This window comes from Gymnoscopelus microlampas, assembly GCF_963454915.1.
Source record: "Gymnoscopelus microlampas genome assembly, chromosome: 3".
Classification (NCBI taxonomy): domain Eukaryota; kingdom Metazoa; phylum Chordata; class Actinopteri; order Myctophiformes; family Myctophidae; genus Gymnoscopelus; species Gymnoscopelus microlampas.
This window is the reverse complement of record NC_139940.1, coordinates 32,571,856-32,597,442: the sequence shown is the minus strand read 5'-3', so window position 1 is coordinate 32,597,442 and position 25,587 is coordinate 32,571,856. Positions and strand designations below refer to the sequence as shown.

The 25,587-nt window shown below is 41.6% G+C and overlaps 1 protein-coding gene across 1 annotated transcript in view; it reads right to left on the bottom strand.

Moving 5' to 3' along the window:
- adcy2a (adenylate cyclase 2a) overlaps nucleotides 1–23,158 on the bottom strand; it is a 106,993-nt gene extending 83,835 nt beyond the window's left edge. The window contains exons 1-2 of the mRNA XM_084051832.1: nucleotides 22,559–23,158; nucleotides 15,961–16,158 (exon numbers count right to left, since the gene is read on the bottom strand). Coding sequence (XP_083907958.1) covers nucleotides 15,961–16,158; nucleotides 22,559–23,134 — 774 coding nt within the window. The 5' untranslated portion in view covers nucleotides 23,135–23,158. The remainder of the gene's footprint in view (nucleotides 1–15,960; nucleotides 16,159–22,558) is intronic.
- Between the last annotated feature and the right edge of the window lie 2,429 nt (nucleotides 23,159–25,587).

Here is a 25,587-nt window from a genome sequence, read left to right as displayed (position 1 = left end):
CATCAAGTCATTAAGTTATTTTCATTTAGCAAAATGCAACATTGCCATCACTCTCAGTCTGGGGGGTAATATTTCATTTAAAAGGGCCACGTGTGGCCTACTTAACAGGGATGAGGTGATTTTTGACCAAATCTCTTCACCGCAAATAGCCGCTCTGCAAGCGCCACGTTCACGTTGGGACGCGTTGTGAGCTTGTAGATCTGATCTTTCTCACCAAATGTTAGCCCCGGAATAGGGATGCTACGGTTCATGTGGTTAATTCATATCACAAATGAACAGTCAAATAGCACACCAATCTACTCTATAGTGAAACAAGTTTTTTATCAGCGGCACACACAGATCACCTCACAGGAGAAAGGCATAAGCAATGTATTGTCTGCACCTGTGTGCATCTCGTGACAATAAGTGAAGATGTATGAATTAACAATTATTTCAGTGTCCACCTTTCTTTTACTGACAAACTTTGAGCATGGGCTTTTTATTCACATTTGAAATCTTTACTTCTACTGTTGCTTAACCGAAAGTAAAAGTGCGCTCTGTGTGCACTGTGAACTCTCAATGACCCCAATAAAATAAGGAGTTCACAGCTACAGCATTTCTCTTGAAGAAAGAGGGGCCAGTGAAAAGTTTCCTCTGCCAACTTTTTTTCAGGTTACATGTCGGCTTTCCGACATGTCGCCTTTCCCCAACCACACGCATAAGCCACGTAGCCGGAGTAGTGGGATTATGAGCGCAAACCCTTTTTCACTACTGCCCCTAGAGTTGAGGGGTATTGTTGCTGAACGTACGGTGAACGTACGCCAGGTTGAGCTCAGAGCTTAACTTGATGGACAAACCCCTCACCGCCCCACCCCCTTTTTGTCCCCCCCGTTCCAAATGCTTACTTAAGGGTCTTACGTCGAGCATAAATGGGCCTCAACTGTTCCTGATGATGAGATTGGTGCCTTGCATGGTTGCCTCCACTGTCAGTGTGTGAATGAGTGTCTGAATGGGTGATTGTAACGTACATTGTAAGGCATGTGTGTGTGAATGGGTGAATGTAATATACATTGTAAGGTGATAAAACGCAGACAATTTATGATTCTTTTTTAATCTTAATGTCTTTACATTTCTTTATTTTAATGTCTTTACTTTTGTTCTAGCACATTATAATCAGGGTATATAACTGTGTTCTTTGTCATTCAGCTAATTAATCCAGTTATTTAAAGCACATCACATGGTGGTATCTTAGCAACTCCATTAAGTTATTTCTTCAGTGGCATGCAGAGCATATCAAATATAAACCTACAGTGAAAGACAGCAACACGCTTCCCTGCTTGCAGGGTAATGACAGCATTGTATATAAGACACAGGACAAAAGCCAACGTTCTTAATACGCTTAAGATAGTTGTCAGGTGACGCCGTTTGAGAGAACGACACCTACCTTCTCAATACCATTGTATTCCCTATGTTCCCATAGTCGTCTCTGTCCTCACTACAGCACCTAAAAGCATTTAATTAACTCTGACTTCTACTTTCCCTCCCCTACTCCTTTCTTCTGGAGTTGACACCCACTTAGCAACTGTGCTGTAACATCCTGGTGACCAGAGATTCAAAGAGGAGCTCATTAATCTAATTGGTTGATAGTAAATGTTCGTGCCTACATACCAAGTCCTGGATATTGAGATGGACAATGTGAGGATTCAAGGAGGTCAAAGTGGGACAATGTGAGGATTCAAGGAGGTCAAAGTGGGGGAAAACCCTAAGTAAATGAGTCAGACCCATGTGTAGCAGTGTGGCTCAGAGCCTCTGCCTGATGACCAAAAGCCTAATATCAAGTGGTGGAAAAAGTACTCAAACATTTTACTTAAGTAAAAGTATCAATACTGTAATGGTGAAGTACTCTGTTATCAGTAAAAGTCAAGAATAAAAAAAATACTTCAGTAAAAGTACAAAAGTATTGGTATCAAAATGTACTTAAAGGACCAAAAGTAAAGTAAAAGCCGTTTACAACTGTGGTAACGGGCACCGCCCTGGGTACTCTGACAACGGGTACAGTGAATATACTCTGACAATAACAGTTATAATAGACATTGCATAACCAGGTAGACATTACATTACGGTTACATTACGTTTTTTTTTATCTCTGAAGTTGCCTAGAATCCCTTTAAACCAAATAATGTTTCTCCTCCATTGTAAAACTTGGTTGTGCCCATGGGAAGATGAATGAATGATGTGAACGGATTGAAGACATTGGAATAGACAGTTAAGAATGAATATGATTATAATAATGGTAATTTAGTCCCCACCCCTTGAGCATCGGGATATGAGAAATGGATATGTAAGAGTAAAGACATTCCACACATCCAGGCATTAAAACTGGCCCAAAAACATTGAGATGGGGAGCGAGGAGAGATTGTTAGATCTGCCATTATTATGGTAAAGTACCAGTCTGCGTGCCTATGTTGAGAAGAAAATAAGGTCAAGACAGAGAATAACAGTGATGAGCTGGGAATATAGTATTCATCTCATGAAATTCAGGAGATGAAAAAAACTCATTAACAAGTATGCAAAATAATAGCATATCTAAGTAAAACCTCATCAGTAAAACATGTCCTCAGTCTTTCCCCTTTTTTCTTTTTAACACGAAAAAACCTTGCAGGTTTGACACCTGTAAGACCCAATAACTAGTATAGAGAAGTCATTGAATTGATTCAAAATTGTAATGAGGGATAATATACTGTGAGAAGAGGTGGTGCTCTATCTCTATTGCAGATAGAAAGGGGGGCTTTTAGGTTGCAATATACTGTAGATCAACATGTTTCATTTTTACTCTTAACCTTTGGTAGAAATAGTTTTTAATAGCCTTTTTGCAATAGATCTTCTCCCCAGGAAGCTGGGGGGGGGCTAATGTTCAATCTAAAGTTAATTGTAGATGTATAGATGACAAAAGATTTGTGGACCTGGTTTTAGTCGGTCTCCATGTTTAAAGTACACTTGAAATGGTCTATGTATCTCAACTTCTGAATGGGTCAGGGATTTTTTTTATCAAGATTTTCAGATCTATGCTACACACAATTAATAGAAACTCAGAAATAGACTGAACAAAACAATGATAAAATTAAAGAATTTAAACACTTCCCACATGACCGCGGGCTAAATTGTAACAAGAGTTGCGAGAAAAATGTGGCTGGACAAAATGTGTTAAAAAGGTTTGTAAGCCTCAGTCAAACAATCAATAGTTACAAGCACAGTCAGGCTCAGACTGGCCATCTGGCAAACAGAGCAAACGGCACGTAGGCTGCTGTGGATCTTCGGGCCAGTCTGGTCTGGTCAGAAATAAATAAACAAACTTGAAAAAGTGCTCCTCGGAGCACAGGTCTCCGCCAGGTCAGGTAGGGTATTGTGGCCTCCTGGTGGCGCTATAATAGGACAACGTGAAAAGGGTGCCATTTCTTCTTAGGCCTTCAATAGGACACTGACTGAATTCATGATTTGAGGCATTTTGTTAAAAACATTTGTTTCGCTAAATTAGACCTGCTGGTGGCGCTATAACAGGCCAATGTTAAAAGGGTGGCATTTGTTCCTCAACATAGTGTGAATGTGTGTGCAAAGTTTGACCGCAATCAGACGGTGCGTTCATGATTTGCGGAATGTTGTTCAAAACAAGCCAATAATGCAAACTTTAGATGTCAATCTTAGCCAATCAGTATGGAATATGATAAATCAAACACATCCGTCGTGATCACATGACTATAGAGATCATGTGTACCGATTTGCGTGATTTTTGGACAAAATCTGTAGGAGTACTGTCAAAAAATATCTTTTGCACAAATCGGCCTCCTGGTGGCGCTATAAAAGGCCCATGAGAAAAATGCAGGGCAGAGGTTCTGAATTGGCATCGCTGCGATCAAGCCAACGGTGCCGGAGATTAGCTGGTCACAGACGGACGGACGGACACACGGACAGGGTGGAAAACATACTCTCTCGCCATGCCTTTCGGAGACAATAATCCCAATGGAGCGGTGCAATCAGGTGGGACCCACAGACGACGCAGGGCAGCCTTCAAAGTCAGCCCAATCAGCACGTTTGGCTAACCAGTAAGACTCCCTAATCGGGAGATAAGCGACCGTAGGTCACATGTATACAGAAGAGGGCTGTAACGGCGATTGGTTCCTAGTTGTGTGGGCAATGTATAGTTTTGTTTGGTGGTCTAAGAAATGTGGTGGCAGGCATGTTGATGACATGAGTGTAGACATACTGTGTAGTGTGTAGCAATTTGCGTGTTTTTAGGGGCAAAACTGTAGGAGTAGTGGGCAAAAATGTGTTGTGAAAAGCGGCCTGAAGGTGGCGCTAGAAGAGGGCCATGTGAGAAATTAGGGGTGGGGTGTCCGCGTTGCCTTGGCGGACGAATAGGTACCGGCCGCGGCTCTCCCGGACGCTCCTAGCACGAGTTACGGCATTTTATGTGAGCTGCAGTGGCAGGGGGTCCTCCACTGGGGGCGCCACCACTTTTGCATCCGTTCTGGAGCACCAGGAGTGGGTGGTCCCCGGGAATGCCCCGTGAGCAGCCCCGTTGGGGTGGTCATTTGGTAATTTGTCCACATGTGCTCATTTTTTACACTTGGGGGTCCCCGAGGCAGCTGGGGGTCCCTGGAGCTCCGGGGGTCCTTGGAGGGTGTAGTTTGGCAGGTAAGGAGTGTGTGTGCAAAATCTGGCATGGATCGGGGCAACGGGTGCGGAGATATGAGCAGGGCAAAAGTGTGACGTGTGTGTGTGACGGAGTGACGGGACGTGTGTGACGGAGTGACGGGGTGACGCACGGACACCTGGAGCAGGTTTCTATAGTAAATGCGACCTACGGTCGCAATAAATATGGCTGACCCCTCACTCAGCCTCGACCTATACGTGCTCATCCTTCACTCACTGTTAGAGAGGCTAACCAAAGCGATTCTGTACAGAAGCAAAGTAACTCTCAAGTCAGCCAGTACTAGTGTTATTGAACAAGGAGTGTGCAGCAAGACTTGGATTGGATTCTATGGGGAGCAACCGCCAAAACAACAAAAGCAACCCTCATTTTTAAACAGACAAAGCGCCTTAATTAGCCGATCTATCCAACTCCAATTTTATTATTTATGAGAGTATTTGAAGTTGGTCGGCCGGACGGTTCTCGAGATACGTGAATAACAGACGTACGGACGGACGGACATACAGACAGACGTACGTACAGAAATTTCGGGCATTTATTGTAAGATGACACATTCTGCAAGTTGGGGAAGAAGTGAATGATTTTCTGCTGAGGAAACAGATCTGCTTGTGTGCCAAGTCCAGGCATACAACCATCTACAGTACAGGAGCAGTATTAATAATGTGATATCATTATGTCAGGAGATGGGGGAAACAAAAGCTCTCAGCTAGGGAGGTAGACCACACGCAGTGACCGTGCTGCTGGAATTGTTCAGAATCACCTCTTTATCCTGTGATGCGTCCAAGAGACATGTGAAATCTTGGCATACAACCAGTTGGGTTCTTTATACTGCATATAATCAGTTGGGTTCTTATGTATATTTATATACATACATACATACAGGGGTGCAATGCTCACTGGACGGCCTTGCACGCCGTGCCGGAACCTATTTGGCCAGGAGCACACGCAGGCATACGCATAGATTTAAAACTACTTTAAATTCGCACCTCAACAAAGTTTTCAAAGGCTCCCGACTCACACCTAGCGAGTTAACATAGGAATAAGCCTAGATGCATATCAATTGTCCATTGGGTGACTGCAGTGTAGGTGTTAAGCGACGTGCGCGTCACGTCATTGAAATAGAGTGCAAGAACATACCAAATGAGCATTGCATGCCTGCATACACATACATACATACTATACATGCATACCAGTATATATATATATATATATATATATATATATATATATATATATATATATATATATATATATATATATATATATATATATATATCTCTGCTGTCGGGCAGACATTTTTCAGGAAATGAAAAACAAAACAAAAAGAGTTCGGAGGTTTTGTTCATCGTTGATAAGAACAGCTGAATGGACCTCCAAGCTCACAATGAGGTTGGAGGTCAAAAGGGGGTGGAGCCTGGAGTCAGCAAAACCAGCTAACTCCACCCCCCTTTGGTGGAGTTAGCTGGTTTAGCAGAAAGTTTGAGGATCCAATGGAGTTAGCTGGTTTTGTCAGAAGCGCTTTTTAATACTTTTCATTGGTTCAATATTTGTTTAACCAACAGACAGACGTAAAGGGTGTTCAATAACACTGATTTATGGAGAAAAAAAAATGCAAAAGCGGAAACATTTAGTTAGCTGGTGTCTGCCCGACAGCAACGATACATAATGTATGTATATGGGACATGGCCTATTTATAAAGTCGGCCAGCTCAACCAGTCAAATCGCCTTTAACACCTCGCTAAACTAACAGGTGGGAGCGTGACATGGAGGAGAGATAGTGTTTCTTTAAGTGACTCGGAATCACAGTGATAATACAGAAATATGACTCCACATCAGTGACAATGTACAGTAAGTAGCAAGTGATGTGAAAGGCACAGAGTAAACACAAGAGAGAATAAGAAACGGAGATAGATGCAGACAGTGTGATTGATAAACATACAGTACATCAGAGACACCAGTAATGCTGGAGGGAGAAAGAGGAATACATTGAAATTGTGGTTCTGCTGAGAGCACAGAATCCAGAATAACCTCTTTTAATCTTGTCCCGTCCATCTTGTCAAACTTTTTGTGCCCAAGGCACACCAAAGGGCAAGTCAAATACAAAGTAATCTCTCAAGAACAGATTCCAATGCAAAAGTGAAACACGCTGGGGGCACTGTTTTTCCTTTTCATTTGACGATGGGTTCCCAGATTGAATACAAATTGACATGAAACCATCTGTATGCTGGCTTAAGTTCGCACCCGTGAACACTGTCAATAGTATTTGTCAGAGCACCATGGCCAAGCTGGAGGCACTGCTGCTGGATGTCAAACCCTGGCCTCTGCATTGACAAATAGTTTGACTCAACTGGTACAAATAAGTTGTACCATTTCACACGTGTATGCTAGAAGGAAGTAGTGGACAGCAATGTCCTTATTTCAAAAGAAAATTATTTTAACAAAAAAAATCTTAAACGTGGTGTAAGTGATATTCTTTGTTAAAATAAGTGGTAAATAGCTGTAGTAATAATTACTACAGTGTTAGTTCAGTAACGGGTTTTGTTTCCCCGTCTCTCCAGCTCTCTCAGGAAATACATGTACAGGTTGGGATACCAATTTCCCCCAATCAGGAGAGTGGGCTCCTACACATTACATGATAATCAACTAAAATTGGAAGTGATTAACAAATAAATGAGCAAGCAATTTTTTTACTGGAACGATATAAAATGTAAGCTTATGAATGTGTTCTCTCTCCTGATTGGATGACATTTGTATCCCGACCTAAAATTGTATTTTATGTTTAAGAGCAAGAGAGATGGGCAGACCCCTGTTAATTAACAGCCTAACACTATCAGAATATACTGTAGAGCTTTAACCTTTCAACAAAAAACAAAACCCTAAACATATCACTTAAAACACCTTCAATAAACTTTAGATTGCCTGTGTTCACTTTCACCACAAATTCAAAACAGTCTAAAAAAGAATATATCACCCTGCATTCTTCAATGTAATTTGCTGAGAGAATGTCATTTTGAGAATGCTGATCTAGCCTCAGTTACAACATGATTTCATTATAACAGAGAGGATCAACATGGATGGAGACACTGTGAAATTGGGCAAGAGTCCAGTTTCCCCAAATTATTTAGTACCAGTGTCTTCTTTATTCAGTTACAAATCAGTGGACTAAGACCATCTCAGGCGGCATTGATAAAAGCACAACAAATGCCTTTTGTTAGGGCACAGACCTACATGTTTAATTGCTCTCTACAACTGTGCCATAAAGGGTCAGAAAGAGAGTTTTGAAAGCCTCTTATAGTAGTTTTCTGTCTCACTACAAAAGAAAGTGAAATATGAACAAATACTGTGCCTAAGTGTAACCAATGTGCTAAAATCACACTGTTCAATGTCATTAGACAAACACTCTGAGTTGCTTTGGGGAGAAGTAATGCACTGATTTTATCTTGGAGATCTGAAACGCAAACAGACTATCCCTTTTACCATGCTGACCAGCTTCTCTCATCAGAGTCCTTAAAATACACGAGCCAGCTAAGAGAATACTAATGCTCCACCAGTCCTTTTCACTTAGCTCCAGTTATTGACAACCCGCTCGCATGCATTATTCATTGCTTTTTTTGTAATTGAGCACACATTTCTATGCCACAAGAAGTCACTTTTCTGTTTCCTTTCAATGGAAGATGAGATGAAAGTTGAACAAGGAAAAGCGATGTGGAAACGCTAATGGACAATCTCTACCGTATGGCAGAGTTTCTCACCAACATTACCTCAAATCATATACAGTGGCAGTCTCTTCTCTAAGAGTCAGCATTGATTAATTAGACTAAGGCTTTGTAATCACAAAGCAGCAATGGTACATTAGTCTGATATTTTCACCAAATGAAAAAAGGGAATGAATAGAATGGTGAGTGAATGAACTGAATCTTTTGTGAGAAGTGCACTCAATTGACATCTACGAGGAGCTCCTGGACCTGCAGCCACAGATTAATCAACTCCCGGCACAAGACAGTGACTCGGTCAGGCCTTTGTGCTGGTAGCCATCAAAAACGCCATGACTCCATATGCTCTATTGTGTTCTTGAATTAATGCCTCCTGCCACATTTGCACATGGACCACTGGGGTGTATATTAAAGTATCATGACAGTTGCCTGCTTGTGTTTATTTGATGTAAATGAGTTGATAGATGGTATATTGCTCATTATATCCACTGTTGTCAGTGGTGGAAAGTAACTTTGCCCTATTATAGCGCCACCAGGAGGCCGATTTTTGCAAAACATTTTTTTTATATTACTCCTATAAATGTTGTCCAAACATCACACAAATCGGTACATAGTATCTCTTATAAGTCAAGTGATCAAGACGGATCCGTCCGATCCGTAAACATTTTTTACATTTCTGGCCCACACTAACCTACCTGACCTGGCGGAGACCTGTGTTCGAGGAGCACTTTTTCTAGTTTTATTTTAATTAACTTAGTTGTATCTCTCTACTATTAACTAATACACAACAGCATTCAGAGTAGAAATCACAGTTTAACACTGTAGTAGCACATTACCGCTTCACTGTCACTACTGTATACAGTATACACAGGAGGATATTGCTTAAGATTATTATTTTTATTGTTTCTATTTTCAGCTTAGTGAAGGTACGAAGAACAGTCTGGCAAGTTAGGCTCTGAATCTTGGTATGGAATGGATCCACAAGTGGGATGAAAATGGGCTATAATTAATACCATACCTGTCTTTTTCTCTCTCAAACATGTACTGTAGCTATTCATCTGTGTAATTATCATTGACTTGCATCTGATGGTAAAATCACAGTATGGCCTTCAGTTATGTTATGACTGCAACAATATGGAAAGATGATTACTCAGGTCACTACTTTGCTCTGGCTCATTGTACTGTGAACTGCTTTCACATACATGTATGTGTGCAGAAAGCCTGAAACCTTGCTAATGTCTTAATTCATCTAAATAGCTTGATAAATGCATGCTTCGAAGTCTTCGATTGCTGAAATTACATGAAAGCGTTTCAGAGCACTCCTGAGATAAATTTGTGCCATTCACTTTGGTTTTATTGCTTCACTACTTTCTGAAGGCATAATAATTATGTGATTTCATCTTGATCTTTAGCAACAAAGCAAGTACCGGTAATCAGGTTGGTGCTACATGAATTCATAGCAATGTAATACAGTAAAATCAAGTGTTAAATTATCAATTTGTAACTCATAATTAAAGCTGCAAACATGAATACAATGTTAATCAATCTGTATGACAGAGTAGTTCATACAACTAACACATCTGCAGTGGTTAAAGATGGTCTGCCTTCTATTACATTGAGAAATGTTGATCCTGGTGTCGGGTAGGACACCTACAGGTTGACAACTGGTACTGCCCGAAGCACATGGCACAAAATCTCCCCTTGCCAAACGGGGATGACTTCTTGTAAGAGTGGTAGAAATGTGGTCTCATGTGGGAGAACAGGGTTTGAATCCCGGGTAGAATATGGATGTTATGGATAGCAGCTTTAAATGTACACTGAGCGCCACTACCGACACTGGTACAGTAGCGGTCGTGTGATCACGTGGTGCAATGTGGTTGGGTAAATATACTGTAATGTTTCCGGTCAAGCAAGTAACGCCTGGCCACAGTTTGGCTTCACCTGGAACTTGTGTCTCGGCCTGAGTTATTTCCTCCTATTATGGCGGAGGATTTTACAAATGTACTGAGACATTTTTCAAGCCATTCCTCCTGCAGTTGTGAACAGCAGCACAGTTAAAGCAAACATGTAACAAAACCGATTGTGGGCCTTGTCACCAGTAATCCCCCCCACACACACACACCCTCGTCTCTCTTTGTGTTCTCCTGTCACTGTTCCTGTCTGTGCCTGCTATACACTGATAAGGTAGAAGAGACATTAAAATATCCACAATAGGTTGAGCTTGACTTTGATTCAACTCGTTGGGTAGAGCATGGCCTTAGAAAATACCAGCGTTTGGGAGTCAGCTGCCATTTCAGCCCCCCTAGAGTGCTCAGAAATGTCCGACCTCGCGGTTCTGTGAAGGCCCTGACAGATAAGGAAGTGTCAGATACTCGCTTCAAGAAATGTACTCATAGTTTTTGGTTGGGCACGTCAAAACCTGTTGACGGGTCTTTCAGAGCTCGGTTCTATTTTTTGAGCGTCAAACCGGGGCACAGGCCACCAAAACAAATGTCTGCTCTGCACATATCGTGAAAAATGAATAGGCCTGTCTGTGAAACTACCATAGTCCTCCACTACCGTATGTCTTGCATGTACTCGCTGGCGCCGTCAACGCTTTAAATGGCAAGAATTTGGATGAGAACGACATAAAAAAGTACCCTCTTCTATATGAAACTAGCAAACTAGCTGTATATACGATAGGCGCTTTGCTGCTTCAGGTTTTCTCACCTTCGATGTGAATAAGTGCCCTCACGTGATGCTTTCTATCTGTCATAGCCTTTAGAGGTTTTACGCAACAAGCCATGCAACCTCACACTTAAAAGATCAAACACTCCAACCTTCAGATATAAACCTTGGACTCAACCTTGTTGTGCAGATACTGATGTTCCTTCTTCTTCCCTTCTTTGGTCAAATACATTCTCCAATATATTCCCCTTTTCTATTCCTTTCTCAGGAGCAGCATGTATATTCTTCCTTCTATTTACAATGTATACTTTGGCTTGAAAATCTGTTCTTTTCAGCAAGAAACACCCTTATTGCAACATAGTATAAATTAGTCTTTAGATCCTTGAGCTGATATATGTTACAATAGTATGTTACCATATGGGTATTGTTGATACATTTGATAAATACCAGTCAATTAAGATAAGGCTATTTGTTTTGGGGCATTTCTAGACACAAACATTACAACAGAAAGTCCTAATGTCCTAGTATTCTCAGGCAGGAATCAAACCCAGAACATTAAGTGGTTGGTCCTGATTGAGAAGCACTAGTTTACAATAGATCACATAAGGGAGCTAGATGTAGAGAAAGCAATTTTTTTTTATTTTTTTTTATTTTATTTTCTGTCTCTATGTCTGCACTGCACTACTGAAGTCCTTAATCATCAAACTGAATAGTTGTAACTGGCAATTAATTATCAATAACTGAAAGATATTCTATGTTGTGATTTGGCAACAACCTGGAACTGGTCTATGACTATGACCATAAATCTTATACAAATCTAACCGGATTCAATTATCCTTTCTTTTTAAAGTCATACCCAAGTACAGTATAATGCCTACAGATGTAATAGTATTGGGTGCATTTGTATTGATCCATTTAGTCTTGGAACTGAGTCACCCAAAAAACCTTTCTTAGAAAGATAGATAATTAGATAAGTATACTAGATGTGACATTAAATTATAGCCTGCACACAAACTAGATAACCGCTCAAACATTAAAAGATACATTGATTTAGAACAGAGGTCTTACATGTTTTACAGGAAAAACATGGCCTTAGCTGAAAGAGAGATGAAGCAGGGACCCCCACATTGTATAACATTTTGTTGCATATTCAACTTGTTTTTTTAAAAGAACGCTTTGATAAAAAGGCGTTCAAAGGTAGCTCCCCATATTCAGCTGATTGTCTCATCAATGTCTGTGACCGTTGAGATATTTGAGCTTGGAAATATTCCACAGGTTTTTCTTTTAAGAGCCTATGGGTTGCCTCCAAGTGATGCTGCAGCTTTGATTACTTCATACATTCATCAGTGTTGTTGCGGACATTCAATGTTTGTTTGATTGTTTGTTTGCACATTATGATTGCTAATACTTTGTGTATCTTCAGATATTTGAATTGAAGGAATACATCACCCAAAAAATTCAATAATAATGAAATACTTATTTTCTATCAAGTACTCGCCCCACCCCATGAAGCCTTGAATTCAGATTTGTTTTTGTTGCATTCCTGAGCCAATAATACAATATTTGACTAATTGAAGTAAATAGGAGACCAATCTTAACAGGAGCAAACCCATATTTAAAACATTGTTTTTGAACATCAGTGATTACACTGTGAGAGGTTTTCAAGGCTTGATGGGGTGAGTAATTGATAGAGAAAAAAAGCGTAATTTTAGTACTTTAAAATAAATGAATTAATAAAAGCCTGTCACTCAAGAATTTCAACGCCCCCCTGTAGTAATTCCGAGGACCCCCTAGGGATCCCGGGACCCCTGTTGAACACCCATGATTTAGAATATAGGGCAGGAATTTCTTTGCCGAGATTAAATCAAAATTGAAACCACAGGAGATTTCCCCCTTTTTCTAGGCCAACTCTTTTTTTCACATTCATCCATGTTCTAAGACTCCACCCCAGATCCCCTTTTATCACAGACTTCAAATTCCCATTCCAGCTCAGAGCTTTTACGCACCAGGTAAAAGAAGGCATAATAATTATGTGTATTGTATTTCACCTTGATCTTTTGCAACAATGCAAGTAATCGGGACGGGTAGGCACTACATGAATTGGTAGCAATCATGGAGTTGGTATCAATATTAGAAAAAAAAGGAAACGTACAGTATTATCAGGGCCGGATCTACCATATGGGCACTTTGGGCACGTGCCCAGGGGCCCCTGAGCATGAAATGGGCCCCTGAGCATGAAATGGCCCTCTATGTTAGGAGACTACAGAGTTTTTTTGTTTGTTTTTTAGCTCCGCGAAAATATCACCCATTCTCTTGGTCATGATATGATTATCCAATTGGAATTAAAGTCGTCATGAAAATTGTAATTCTTGCTAAATTTAGCTCAGAGACGAGGGTGACCCTTTCAAATATGATTATTTTGGGGGGGCCCTGGTCTGAAAAGTTTGGGAACCCTTGATCTTCGTCATCATGCAGTACGTTTGCGTTTACAGGAACTAATACAAAAATCAAATGTGATGGACTTTTGATATAAAAATACACAAAAAAAGTTTTGAGTCACTTCCACCCACCGACGGAATAAAGTGAACACCAGTGACATTGCACTGACACAAAACTCACTCTCCAGTACAGGATGTAGTTGCAATTTCATGCAGGTCAGTCAAATGATTAAAACTCAATTTCGAATTAACGCCAGCCCGTGGATACATACGACTGTAGCTCTAGTTGTAAGCCCCTTTACTGTGTTGCATTATTATATTTGCATTGTTGTTAGCAATCAATTGCTTGGAATGTGTAAAAGTGACCGATTGTCCAGAGATGCAAATGTGGGGTTCTTTATTGGAAAAATACTTCCAAATCCAAGTCTAACTGTAACTCTGACTGCCCCTAAAGCCTCCCTGTTATAGGGAGTGGATCCTACTACCTGGCAAGAATTTATCAACAGTCATTAACCCAGCTACGCATTCCCATAGCCTATGACTGATCTAAACATTCCAATCGAGTTTGTACAACATAATATACGTTACATTTCTCACCCATCACTATATTCAAAAGACCATTCAATTATTTCTCTTGAATACAGACAGACCACCCACCCCTCCTCCTCTGTACTTGGCACCCTCCAATCTAGGACTGCCAGAACTGCAGAGGAGAACGGTTGAGGTGACCACACCCATGATTAGCACCACTATCAATGATTCAATAAACTCGGGAGCTTCAGTGCCCAGGGGCACCCAGGGGTGTTAATCTGGCCCTGAGTATTATATACAGTTGGATCGGTGGTTTAACCTTCTCTTCAGGTCAGTGAAGTTTTAGATGTAGATGAACGAGCAAGTAATAACAAAAAGCAAACAATCAATCAAGCAAACAAACAAAAACAAGCATCATCAGCATAGCAATAACCAAAATCAATTGACCTACATGTTCATCCTGTCCCTCTGTTTTTGTTTGCTTGAATAATTTGATGTGGTAGTTTCTTTAAGACGAGCATATCCATGATCATAATGAAGATATTATAAATAGATGCAAAAAAAAGGTGACGGTGCATTACAAATGTTTTTTTTTTTTACTTAAACAGTACACTAAAATACGTATCTGAAAACATTTTAGGTGACATAAAGTAACATAAATGTGATTCTGCACCGGCTGTCTCTCTACCTCGCAGCACTCGTGCCGACACAAGGCAGCATAATCTTTATATAAGCGGAGTTTCACATTTGCACAACATTTATATACACACACACACACACACACACACACACACACACACACACACACACACACACACACACACACACACACACACACACACACACACACACACACACACACACACACACACACACACACACACACACACACACACACACACTCACTCCATACACAGTTCCAATATTAATGTGCATCGATATTAATTAATTGTATGCATAGTGCCAAGCTCAAAGGGGAAAGGAAAGGCTGAACAACAGCTCGCTGCTCCGTCACATTTACTGTGCAAAACACAAACACAAAGTTCTGTGGCACAGAATCAAACAATACAGCACATCAAACTAAATTGAAACAACTGTTTAAATCGCTTGTTTAGTCAGCCAGTGCCATGTTTTCTCATTGCAGGAAGTTGCAGCAGTACGAAAGAGGAATGACAAAACAACCCGTCGCTTAAATATTACTTTGCGATTGCAGACATCCGTTAGCTTTCTGAACTACCTTTACTCTTTGGATACGATGTGCGGAAAAAGGTAATAATTGGGACCTGTCGCTGGTCCAGAACTATCCTGGAGCTCGACGCAGCGGAACCTCATCTCAGAGATAGTAGTGTGAATGAGGTTCCAAACGGAGCTAGCACAGCTGCAGAATGCTGAAAAACTTCCAAGCTTTCTTGATACTGAACCCCTGTATGTTTGAATTAAGTTGGACCCCAAATAAAGGAAATGGTACCAATGACCTTGACATTTGGCACAGAATGCTGAAACACAAACCAACTATCTCGACATTGAACCTCTGTATGAAGTTGAGGGCTGTAGCAGAGCCATGACACACATGTATGGTTAAATGCCAACAGACGGACAGATGAAGGGCATGCAATCGGGCTGGGCAATATACTGAAAATATATTGAATCAGATATTTAGAACCAAAAACCAACTTAACCTGGCTCTTAATCACTTAACCCTCTGTTATACTTTGATTATACAACGGTGGCGTACAAAAAAAGCTCACAATGTGTGGGGTACATTTATTAAAATAATCGTTCAATAATCCTAATCGAGGCAAGTTTTCAACAGCCGTGATTATTAGTATTCAAAGTAATATCGCCGAGCCATAGCATGTCATAATGTGGCCAATCAGTGAGGTGCATATAGGAAGAGCAAATGAAAAGTCTTCTTTCATCTTACCTGATCCCAAGGACAGATGATGCCCCCGAAAAACATGAACAGGTATCCCATGGCAACCAAGCAAGCCCAGATGACCAGGGAGAAAACCCTCAGGAGTTTTTTAAAGACAGACTCGATGCAGACCAGCACGAATACAGCTAGGAAGATGGCCATCGCCGTGGGAACGGTGATTACAAAGGCCACGTGGTCCTCGATGTCCTAAGAGAAGGAAAAGAAACAAACAATTTGGAGGTCAGTGGAAGACAGTTGAGTTAAGAGAGAAATCATTCTGTGTAAGAGAGGCAAAGACTGAGAGCAGAACCGAGGGAAAGAGAGAGACGGAGAGAAGAGTTTAACCACCTTTCTTTTATACTCTTATGGTGTCGGGCGGCGACAATAGCCTACCTACAAACTCATAGATCTGCTAATTGGTTTTCTTCCAGGGACTAACATCCCTCAACAACTTATATATTAAGAGAATAATCTATTTCACCTGTCTTCTAGCAAGACGTCTTATACTTAAATGGAAACAAGTTTTCCCACCTACACATAATGGTTGGATAAAGGGTGTACTATTCTATCACAAGCTTGAAAAGATCAGATTTTCACTCAATGGTTCTTTGAGAACTTATAATCCAACATGGATGCCTTTTGTGGACTACGTAAGGACCTTGACAGTGGTTCAGGAGGAAAGCGACATTTGAATTGGGGAATGGTGAATACATAGGCTTACGCATTGTTCGTGTGAACTGGTGCCTACGCACACACAGGTGCCCCCCCCCCTTCTTTATTCTTCTTCGCTCTCCTTCTCCTTTCTCTTTTCTTTCCTTTTCCCTTGAAATTATTATTATTTTTCATTTCATTTTTTATTTCTTCCTCATATTTCATTTCTGCTATTCAATTACCTCTAAAACAAAAACAAAAACAAAAACAAAAACAAGGAAAGAAGGAGGAAAAAAAACAAAAACAAAAATAAACACTATTTCTATGCAATGTCCTTGTCTCTATCTGTTTCCCATCTTCCATCATCATTACCATTGTTACATTATTATTGTTATTGATTTCTTGTTTTTGTCTTTCTTTTTCTGCTTACTTATTTATATGTTTTTTTTTTAAAGAAAAGAAAAAGGAAGCAGGGAAAGAGAAAGAAAGGAAAAGTTGTTTATCCTTTTTATTTTTTCTTGCAGTACTGTCTCTGCATCTGGGAGTGGGTGGGTGGGAGGGAGAGCGGGTGGATGGGAGGGAAATGAGGGGTACTTATGCATCATATATGCTAAAATGTAAGTTTACGAATGAAGACCTCACATGGGAGGAAAAAAAACTGTAAAAAAAACAATAAACAGATATATATAAAAAGGTGGAATGGGAGAACGGTAAATCCGAATAAACTTTATTGTCACATGATCATCACATGATGATCACATCACATGATTACAGGTGTAAAAGAGTGGCTGAGGACAAGCAGTTACAGGAAGAGGATGGAATATGAAAAAGCAGACAGATCTGTCTTGATCACATAACTATAGAGATAATGTGTACCAATTTGCGTGATGTTTGGACAAAATCTGTAGGAGTAATATAAAAAAATTGGTTTGCAAAAAACAGCCTGCTGGTGCCGCTATAATAGGCCAACGTGAAAAGGGTGGCATTTCTTCCTCGGCCTAGTGCATGCAAGGTTTCACGGCAATCAGACGCTGCATTCATGATTTGAGGCATTTTGTTCAAAACGAACCACTCCTGCAAACTTTAGATGCCAATCTTAGCCAATCAGGATGGAATATGAAAAAAAATACTATAGAGATAATATGTACCGATTGCGTGATGTTTGAAAAATCTGTAGGAGTAATATAAAAATAAATCTGCCTCCTGGTGGCGCTATAAAAGACGGATGTGAAGAGAATTTTCCTTGGCCTCCAGGGAGTGTGCGTGCAAGGTTTCAGTCTTATCGGTCCAGTTAAAGGTAAAAACGCGAATCGGCCTGTTATAGCGCCATCATGAGGCTGATTTGAAAAATGTAGGGTGGCATTTCTTCCTTGGCCTAGAGGGAATGTGCGTGCAAAGTTTCACGGCAATCGTTCATGATTTGAGGCATTTTGTTCAAAACGGACCACTCCTGCAAACTTTGGAAGCCAATCAGGATGGAATATGAAAAATCGGACAGATGCGTCTTGATCACATGACTATAAAGATACTGTGTACCGATTGCGTGATGTTTGGACAAAATCTGTAGGAGTAATATCAATTTTTGTTTTTGTGCAAAGATCGGCCTCCTGGTGGCACTATAACAGGCCGATGTGAAAAACTTGGGGCAGAGGTTCTGCTCTGGCATTCAGGGAGTTTGTGTGCACGGTTTCACTTGATCGGGCCAACGGTGCCGGAGATAAGCTGTTCGCAGACGGACGGACGGGGTGCAAAACATAGTCTCAGCCACTCCTTCGTGGTGGAGACAATGAAAGACAAAATGCTTGTGAGAGATGAGCAGAATAAACAAGTGAGTGATCAAAATGGAGAAAGGCACATTGAAAGATAGTGTTAGAAGCAGGCGCTACTCAAATACTGTTTCGCCTCCTTCAGATTGTCCTGCCTGAATCAGGAGTCATTATCTCCACAAGCCACTTCACAGAACATAATCTGCCCTAGACTTTCCCTCGGCCTCAACACACTGTATTTGCAGAATAAGATGAAAACACACACACACAAGGAAACAAACTTGTGCAAACACATTTGCTTTTAAAGTTAACTATCTATGACTGACTGACTAACGCCACGCACAATGGAAACAGGTCACAACAGACAAATTGGAGTAAGACCAGAACCTACAGTAATAGGGTGAGATCAAGTAGGTAAATGGTGGTATTGGCAGTGAGATCAGGTGGGAGTCAAAAACAAAAGGCAATCTTCCATGCAATTTTATGACATGATCTATCAAGTATCAACTACGACTGCATGAGTATAACTAAAATGATATTACTAATTACTTTTGCTGAATTTTAATCACAATGATGTTTTGTGGTAGAAAAATATTTGCTTATCTTGCAGTGCCAAATCGTTGTACAATAACAGTCTCTGAGATTTTATATTTCCTCTGTGAGCTTGAGATGGGTTGTACAATGTTATCAACCCTTGTGTGAAGGTGAGGAGATGAGGGCAAGGTGCATAAACTGATGTTTGAATTAATTGCCAAGTCTCAATTCACGATGTTCGATTAATTGTGCAGCCTACTATCAACCTCATTTAAAGAACAATGCTGAGCTAATGTTTGCTCCTAAATGCCCTGCACTACCGGCCTCCGCCCATGTAAAATTGGAACAGATCCGTTCAACAGACTCATCCTTCCACTGCCTCACTGTCAGCAACTTGAGAGTACATACGCTGATGTTTTTTTTAATCTTAATTGGCACTTAGTGCTGATAGTTAAATCTCATAGTCGATCTTAAACAGTAGATCATCAACTTTGGTGGTGACGGAGGTATGTTTGCTTAAAATACAGCATTTGAAAGTGAGAAAGGAAATATCCTAAAAAGCCACTGGTGCTACAAGACCAACGTTATTAAGGCCCCGGTTGAAGACCCATTTATAATGGATTTGCTCCTCTACTGCCTTCCTGAAAGCTCTGAGAGCTCTAATAAAAATTTCAGGAGAGTTCCATCAAGGTGGATGTGGGGAGATATCATCGAAATGACTATTCGTTCTCTACCACCGCCAAACTCCATTCCAGCAGGGCTTTTCCAATGGTGTGAATGCGAAATGCGAATTGAGAAAAAAAAACATGTTGTGCCTCATTTATTTTCTCATTACAGAATCTGATGGTACAGCCACATTGATTTTGAATATAGAACTGCTGTGAAATCTACAATCTACTGGTAACTGTTCCTGTCTAAGCAGCACATCTTTTAAGAGGATGGACAATTCTGAGAAAACAGGTGTGTTACTACCACTCATATACTGTATTATGCCACTGCACTATGGCTAACAAATGGATGTCTTGAATGGAGTGAATAACAGAGGTGAATCCATCACAGAACAAGACGTTTGTTTGGTATCTCATCAGTTTTACTGCCAATTTCATTACACAAATTGTACTTAATAAGCCCATTGAATGCCTTGGTGGTTCCCAAAAGACAAAAATCTTCTTTGCTTAACCTTTATTTTAAATATTACATTAAAAATTACTTTTTAATGTTCCCTATTTTTTACTTTTCAAAGGGGTAAGACATGACACACTGTACCCACCCTCCCATCTCATTCAGTGTTGCTCCCTGTCCTTCAAACACACACACACACACACACACACACACACACACACACACACACACACACACACACACACACACACACACACACACACACACAAAATAAGGCTGGGACACGACTGGATGGTTTCTGTGGGCTGTGGATAGCTTTGTCTCTCCCAGAGCAGAGCTCCAAATCAGCACAGGATTTAGGTCAACCAGCCAGTGGGATGGGGGGGGGGCGGGAGCGAGAGAGAGAGAGAGAGAGAGAGAGAGAGAGAGAGAGAGAGAGAGAGAGAGAGAGAGAGAGAGAGAGAGAGAGAGAGAGAGACACACAGGGAGGTGCCCAATCTTGCCCACCCAACACAATAGAGGTCTAGAGGACTGATGTTTTGCAGTGGCAAAAATGCATTTATCACGATACTCACATACACAGTAAAATCCTGATGATACACTTTACAAATGGAAATAATATTAACACTGAAGATTTCACTGTGTCACTGAGTAGGGATGTGCTCGATACTCTTTGAATGTGTTGATGGGTGGATTCAGATTGGTAAAAATGAAATGACATTTTGAATATTTCCTTTTAGGTAAGTCAAAAGATTGCTGCTCCAGATTGTTGCTCTTCGTTTCCTGCATAAATTCTGCTTAACATCTTGCCAGAACGTGGGCAAAGATTTGGCATAAGATGATGAAGCAATTTAAATAATCAGAAAGGAAGAAATCCATGGCATCTCTAGTTTGGGAAATTTTCTTGTCAAACTTTTTCAAATTATGTATTAATTTATTCATTGTTTATTTTCTAAAGACAGGGAAAATAGCCGATCTACAAGCTCCCAAGGTGTCACGATGGGACGCATTGTGAGCTTGTAGATAGGCTATTTTCAATATTCTGTGTACAACAAATTATATAGGGCTTAAGTGGTCAAACAACATTCTTGTTTTTGTAATGGATACCTGCCAGATCAAATAATAGCCTATGTATTAAAAAAATGTTTGCCTTCTCTCTTTATTGATATAGCTGTGTTTTCCATTTGATTGGCTCAGCCTAATTATCCAGAAGTGATTCACTTGTCCTCATGGATGTGCACACTCTGTCTGAGCAACCATTGATGCTATTGACCCATCCATCTGCTGCAGATGATGGTGGCGGCGGTGCATGGAAATCGCATGATTTCTCTGTCTCCTCCTCAAGGCCACAATGTCGCAATCATTCTCCCATCTATGGTGCCAGTCCACACAAATGCAAAAAAAAAAAAAAAAAGAAAAAAAAAAGAAAAGAAAATTGGTGTCTGTGCTGTAGAGAGTTAAGCCTGTGTGCGTGGGTGTCGCATACCGAAAATAACCGATCTACAAGCTCACAATTCGACGCGTTGTCGAGTTGTTTTTGATGTGTGTGTGTGTGTGTGTGTGTGTGTGTTCCATCTCTGTCTCTCCCACTCTCTCTCTCGCGCTCTAATCCCTTCTTAATAGCATATCGGGAATGGGAGAGCCTCTCCTACTAAAAACATCCGAGTCATAAATATAAGAAATATTAAGCAATAATACAATAATAATGACGGTGCCAAATCTAGTAGGTCATACTCATATAACATAATGTAACAAAGTTAAATAAAAAAAAAAGAAAAATAATAAAAAAAACTAAAGTTTCTGTGTGTGTGTGTATATATATTCCTGTACATATCATTTTTATTCTTGTCTTCTTTCTTTTTTTACGTGCTATCCTTTCCAGACTCAACAGAGACCTAGAGATTAGGTGGAAACAGACCTTCGTTCTTAACGCTCCAGCTCTCCTCTCTCCAGTTCAGTCAACCATGAACTCAGACAATAACCAAGCCCCTTATCCACTCACTTTCATCTTGCCCCCTCGTCTTCTCCTCACATTACTGCTGCAACAGGGACTGCATGCTGCTGGGTGCATGCATGTGGGAGAGTGCATCAATAGTCTCTACACAGTCAGTCACACATAAGCCAATTTATGTGCTTGTGCACGGGTGTTTGAGCGTGCGAGCCGCCCGCGCAAGTGTGGATGAGCACTATATTCACCCTATGTTCCAACTTCCATGAGTATACAGTACAGTATGTAAGTTAAAATATCTGCAACTTCGTACACAACATCCGTGATGTTAATTCAGCCATTTGTATCCCGGAGAGAGTACATTTGTACACTTGGCATTTACTTGTTGTTTTTTTTTAGTTTATTTTTTCACTTAAGCAGATTTTCAAGAGAATCCACAGTTAACCAGGGGGGAAGCATGCATGCATACAGTACAGCAATCCGTGCTAAAAAAGGGGGGGGGGGGCACCATCTGTCTGTGAGTCACATAGACACTCCGCTATGAGTAGGTGCATGTTTGTGCAACTTGACATGTGAGTTGCCTTACCAGTCCTGAAGCGAAGAAGACGGCGAGCAGAGCGAGGCACGCTCCCATCACTATGAGCAGGAGGAACACGATGAGCGGATGCTGCTGGCTCATACGGTAGTAGGACTCGTACAGCCAGTCCGACGACCTGTTCCTCCTCACCCGACCTCCTCCTCCTCCTCCACCTCCTGCCCCTCCTTCACTAACTCTATCCCCTCCTCCCGACTCCCCCGTCCGGTCCAGGAGGTACCTCTTTCTCCTCATCATCGCCTCCTGCCACATGGATCCGGGACCCCAGAGGGAAGAGGAGGGACAAGGGACAGCGGAGCAGGAGGTGGTGGTGGTGGTGGTGGCAGAAGGAGTTTCTACCGCGGACGAGGAGCGCTTGCCCCACTTGGCTCTCCTGCTGCTGCTGTCGCTCCCGTACCCCCTGTGGTGAGAGGTCCTGATCTCCGGCGTATCCTTGGGTTCCTCCTCCGCCTCCTCTCCTAAGTCCTTCAGGCGGAGGCAGCTGACAGCAGAGGGAGAGGCAGAGGCAGTGGCGGCGCGCGCCGGCCGGTAAGGTGGCAGGAACGCACCGAGAGCAGAGCGGAGCATCCTCCCCTTCGTCCTCCTGCCAACATGTTGGAATGGGGAATGAACAGGAGCGCAGAGACAGAGGCTGTTAAGAGAGAGAGAGGGAGAGAGAAAGAGAGAGAGAGGGGGGACGGGGGTTGGGGGGATTGGGAAAGGGGAGGGAGGGATGGCCAAGGGGGAGGGGAGGGGTAGTAGCAACAAGAGAAGGGAGAGAGAGAGAGAGTGTGTGAGTGTGAGTGAGAGTGTGAGAGAGTGTGTGAGAGTGTGTGAGAGAGAGAGAGAGACAGAGAGAAATAGAAGAAAAACAGAAGAGAAAAGTGTGGGGAAGATGTGGAAATATAGGCAGAGAAAGAGGGAGGGACACAGATTTGATTACATCAGCACTAAAACATGATGCAATTAAGAGGGAGAGAGAGAGAGAGAGAGAGAGAGAGAGAGAGAGAAAGAAGGATATAGAGGGGAGATGTATACACACAGTGTGTGTGTGTGTGTGTGTGTGTGTGTGTGTGTGTGTGTGTGTGTGTGTGTGTGTGTGTGTGTGTGTGTGTGTGTGTGTGTGTGTGTGTGTGTGTGTGTGTGTATATTTATTTATTTATTATCCACCGGGCTCCTTTTCAACCCTTTCTTCATCCCTGCCGTCTTTAACTCTCTCTCTACACAGCCAGACAACAATTTTCCTAAATACCAGGTTTACTGAAATAGATTTCACTGGTTTAAAGGTGAACTGCTGGTGATTACCGCCTGACGCAGATGTACAAAAATAAACAGCTTGTCTGTTTGAAAATGGGACTGTAAGGATCCTGTGGAAAAACATAATGGAAATATAGTGTGAGAAAAGTGGTTCAGGTAAATGGTACCCTTGTGAAAAGCTGCCCTTTTCAATGTTGTGTGTCTACCTGATGCATAATCCCATGAATTATGTGTCAAACGGTATCAAAAAAGATGTTTCAAAAGGTGAAGCAAACAGAGGAAAACGTTGTGAGAACACATGCACACAATACAAAATCCAGCCAAAACAAAGCATTAAGCGGTCCATCACAGTGCTTTGAGCAACATTAATAAAATATGATTATCAGATTCCTGTTTATTCTTGCTCCCACTCTTTGTTCAGAAAAGATCAGTGTTGGCGTATATAGTGATGAAACCAGTAATTTCCAGTTTAATGTATAGTTTAGGTTGAATATTTATATTTATACTTAACAGGTACATGTGAACTTTTTCATTTCTGGTTGTGAAATGTCTTGTTTTTATTCTTTCTGACATTTAATCAGAAATGATTAAATGATCATTCTCCTGAACACAGCAACTAGATTGTCATTGAAAATGTGCATCATATAAGGTCAAGAGCGCAAAATAGAGAATATGAGTGCTGTGTGTGTGTATATGTGTGTGTCTGTGGGTTCACGTGTGTGTGTTTACTGTGGGTCCAGGACGTGGCGACGGGACGCGGGCGGATCCGTCCGCCCGTGTGTGTGTGTGTGTGTCGCGACGACGACGCGTGCACGTGTTGGAACTGTTGCAGGTACCAACAGTCACTTTCCATCCCTGATATACTGTCTGTGCACCGTGCATAACTGCAAACTGCACTTTGGGTGCTCATATCCCCCGACGGGTATGGTCTAGTATTATATACATTTAAAATTGTCTGTCTGTGAGCCTGGATCATGGCCATATGGACATGGATATCAAAGGTGTCTGTCAGCACAAAATGCTGTTGTTAGGCAACGTTTTTCTGTTGTGTGTGACGTCAGACCAGAGCTGGATCAGCGAGAGAGATAGAGATACAGAGAGAGGAGGGACAGAGGGACGGGGAGGGACAGGGAAGGAGCCTGAGGGGAGGAAGAGAGATAGCCTATTTCACCTATTGTAACTAATTATGGGTACCGAGCGTCAACAACCTGATTAACGCATTAAGTGACAGCTGTGTAAAACAAGCACGTTGCTATATGCCAGTTGACCTGGTCGAAGCATGTGTAGCTTTTCGCATGGTTTCCCCAATGGCTTTCATTGGCTATGCATCGTCCCTTTGGCTGGGTAAGTGTTGTGCGCCTGCTTGCAGCCAGTCTGTTCAGATTATAACTAGCGACCCTGCTAACATAACCTAATGCGCACATCATCGTCAAGTATTATGTGCAATTTCGAAAGAGTTGATAACCTATTTCGTCAACTACGTATAGCCAACTAGGACGGTCCTAACCTAGTGGCTCGCTCAGGCGTGCCTCATGAGCTTCAAGGTCTCACCGTCGGCCCGCCTACCTTGTTGTGAAGTGACGTAAAACTCACAGCGAAGGGGGTGTGGTTTGCACAATTTGTCAGTGCGAAAGCGTGCGGGCGAGACCAGGCAGGTGGTGGATGGTGTAAATCGTGGTGCTCCTTGACACCAAAATTGTAGTGCAGTGCACATTTACATATGACACCCCCCAGCTGCACCAACTGACATTGCCATCCTTAGAGCCCCGCCGCTAGCGGGGCTA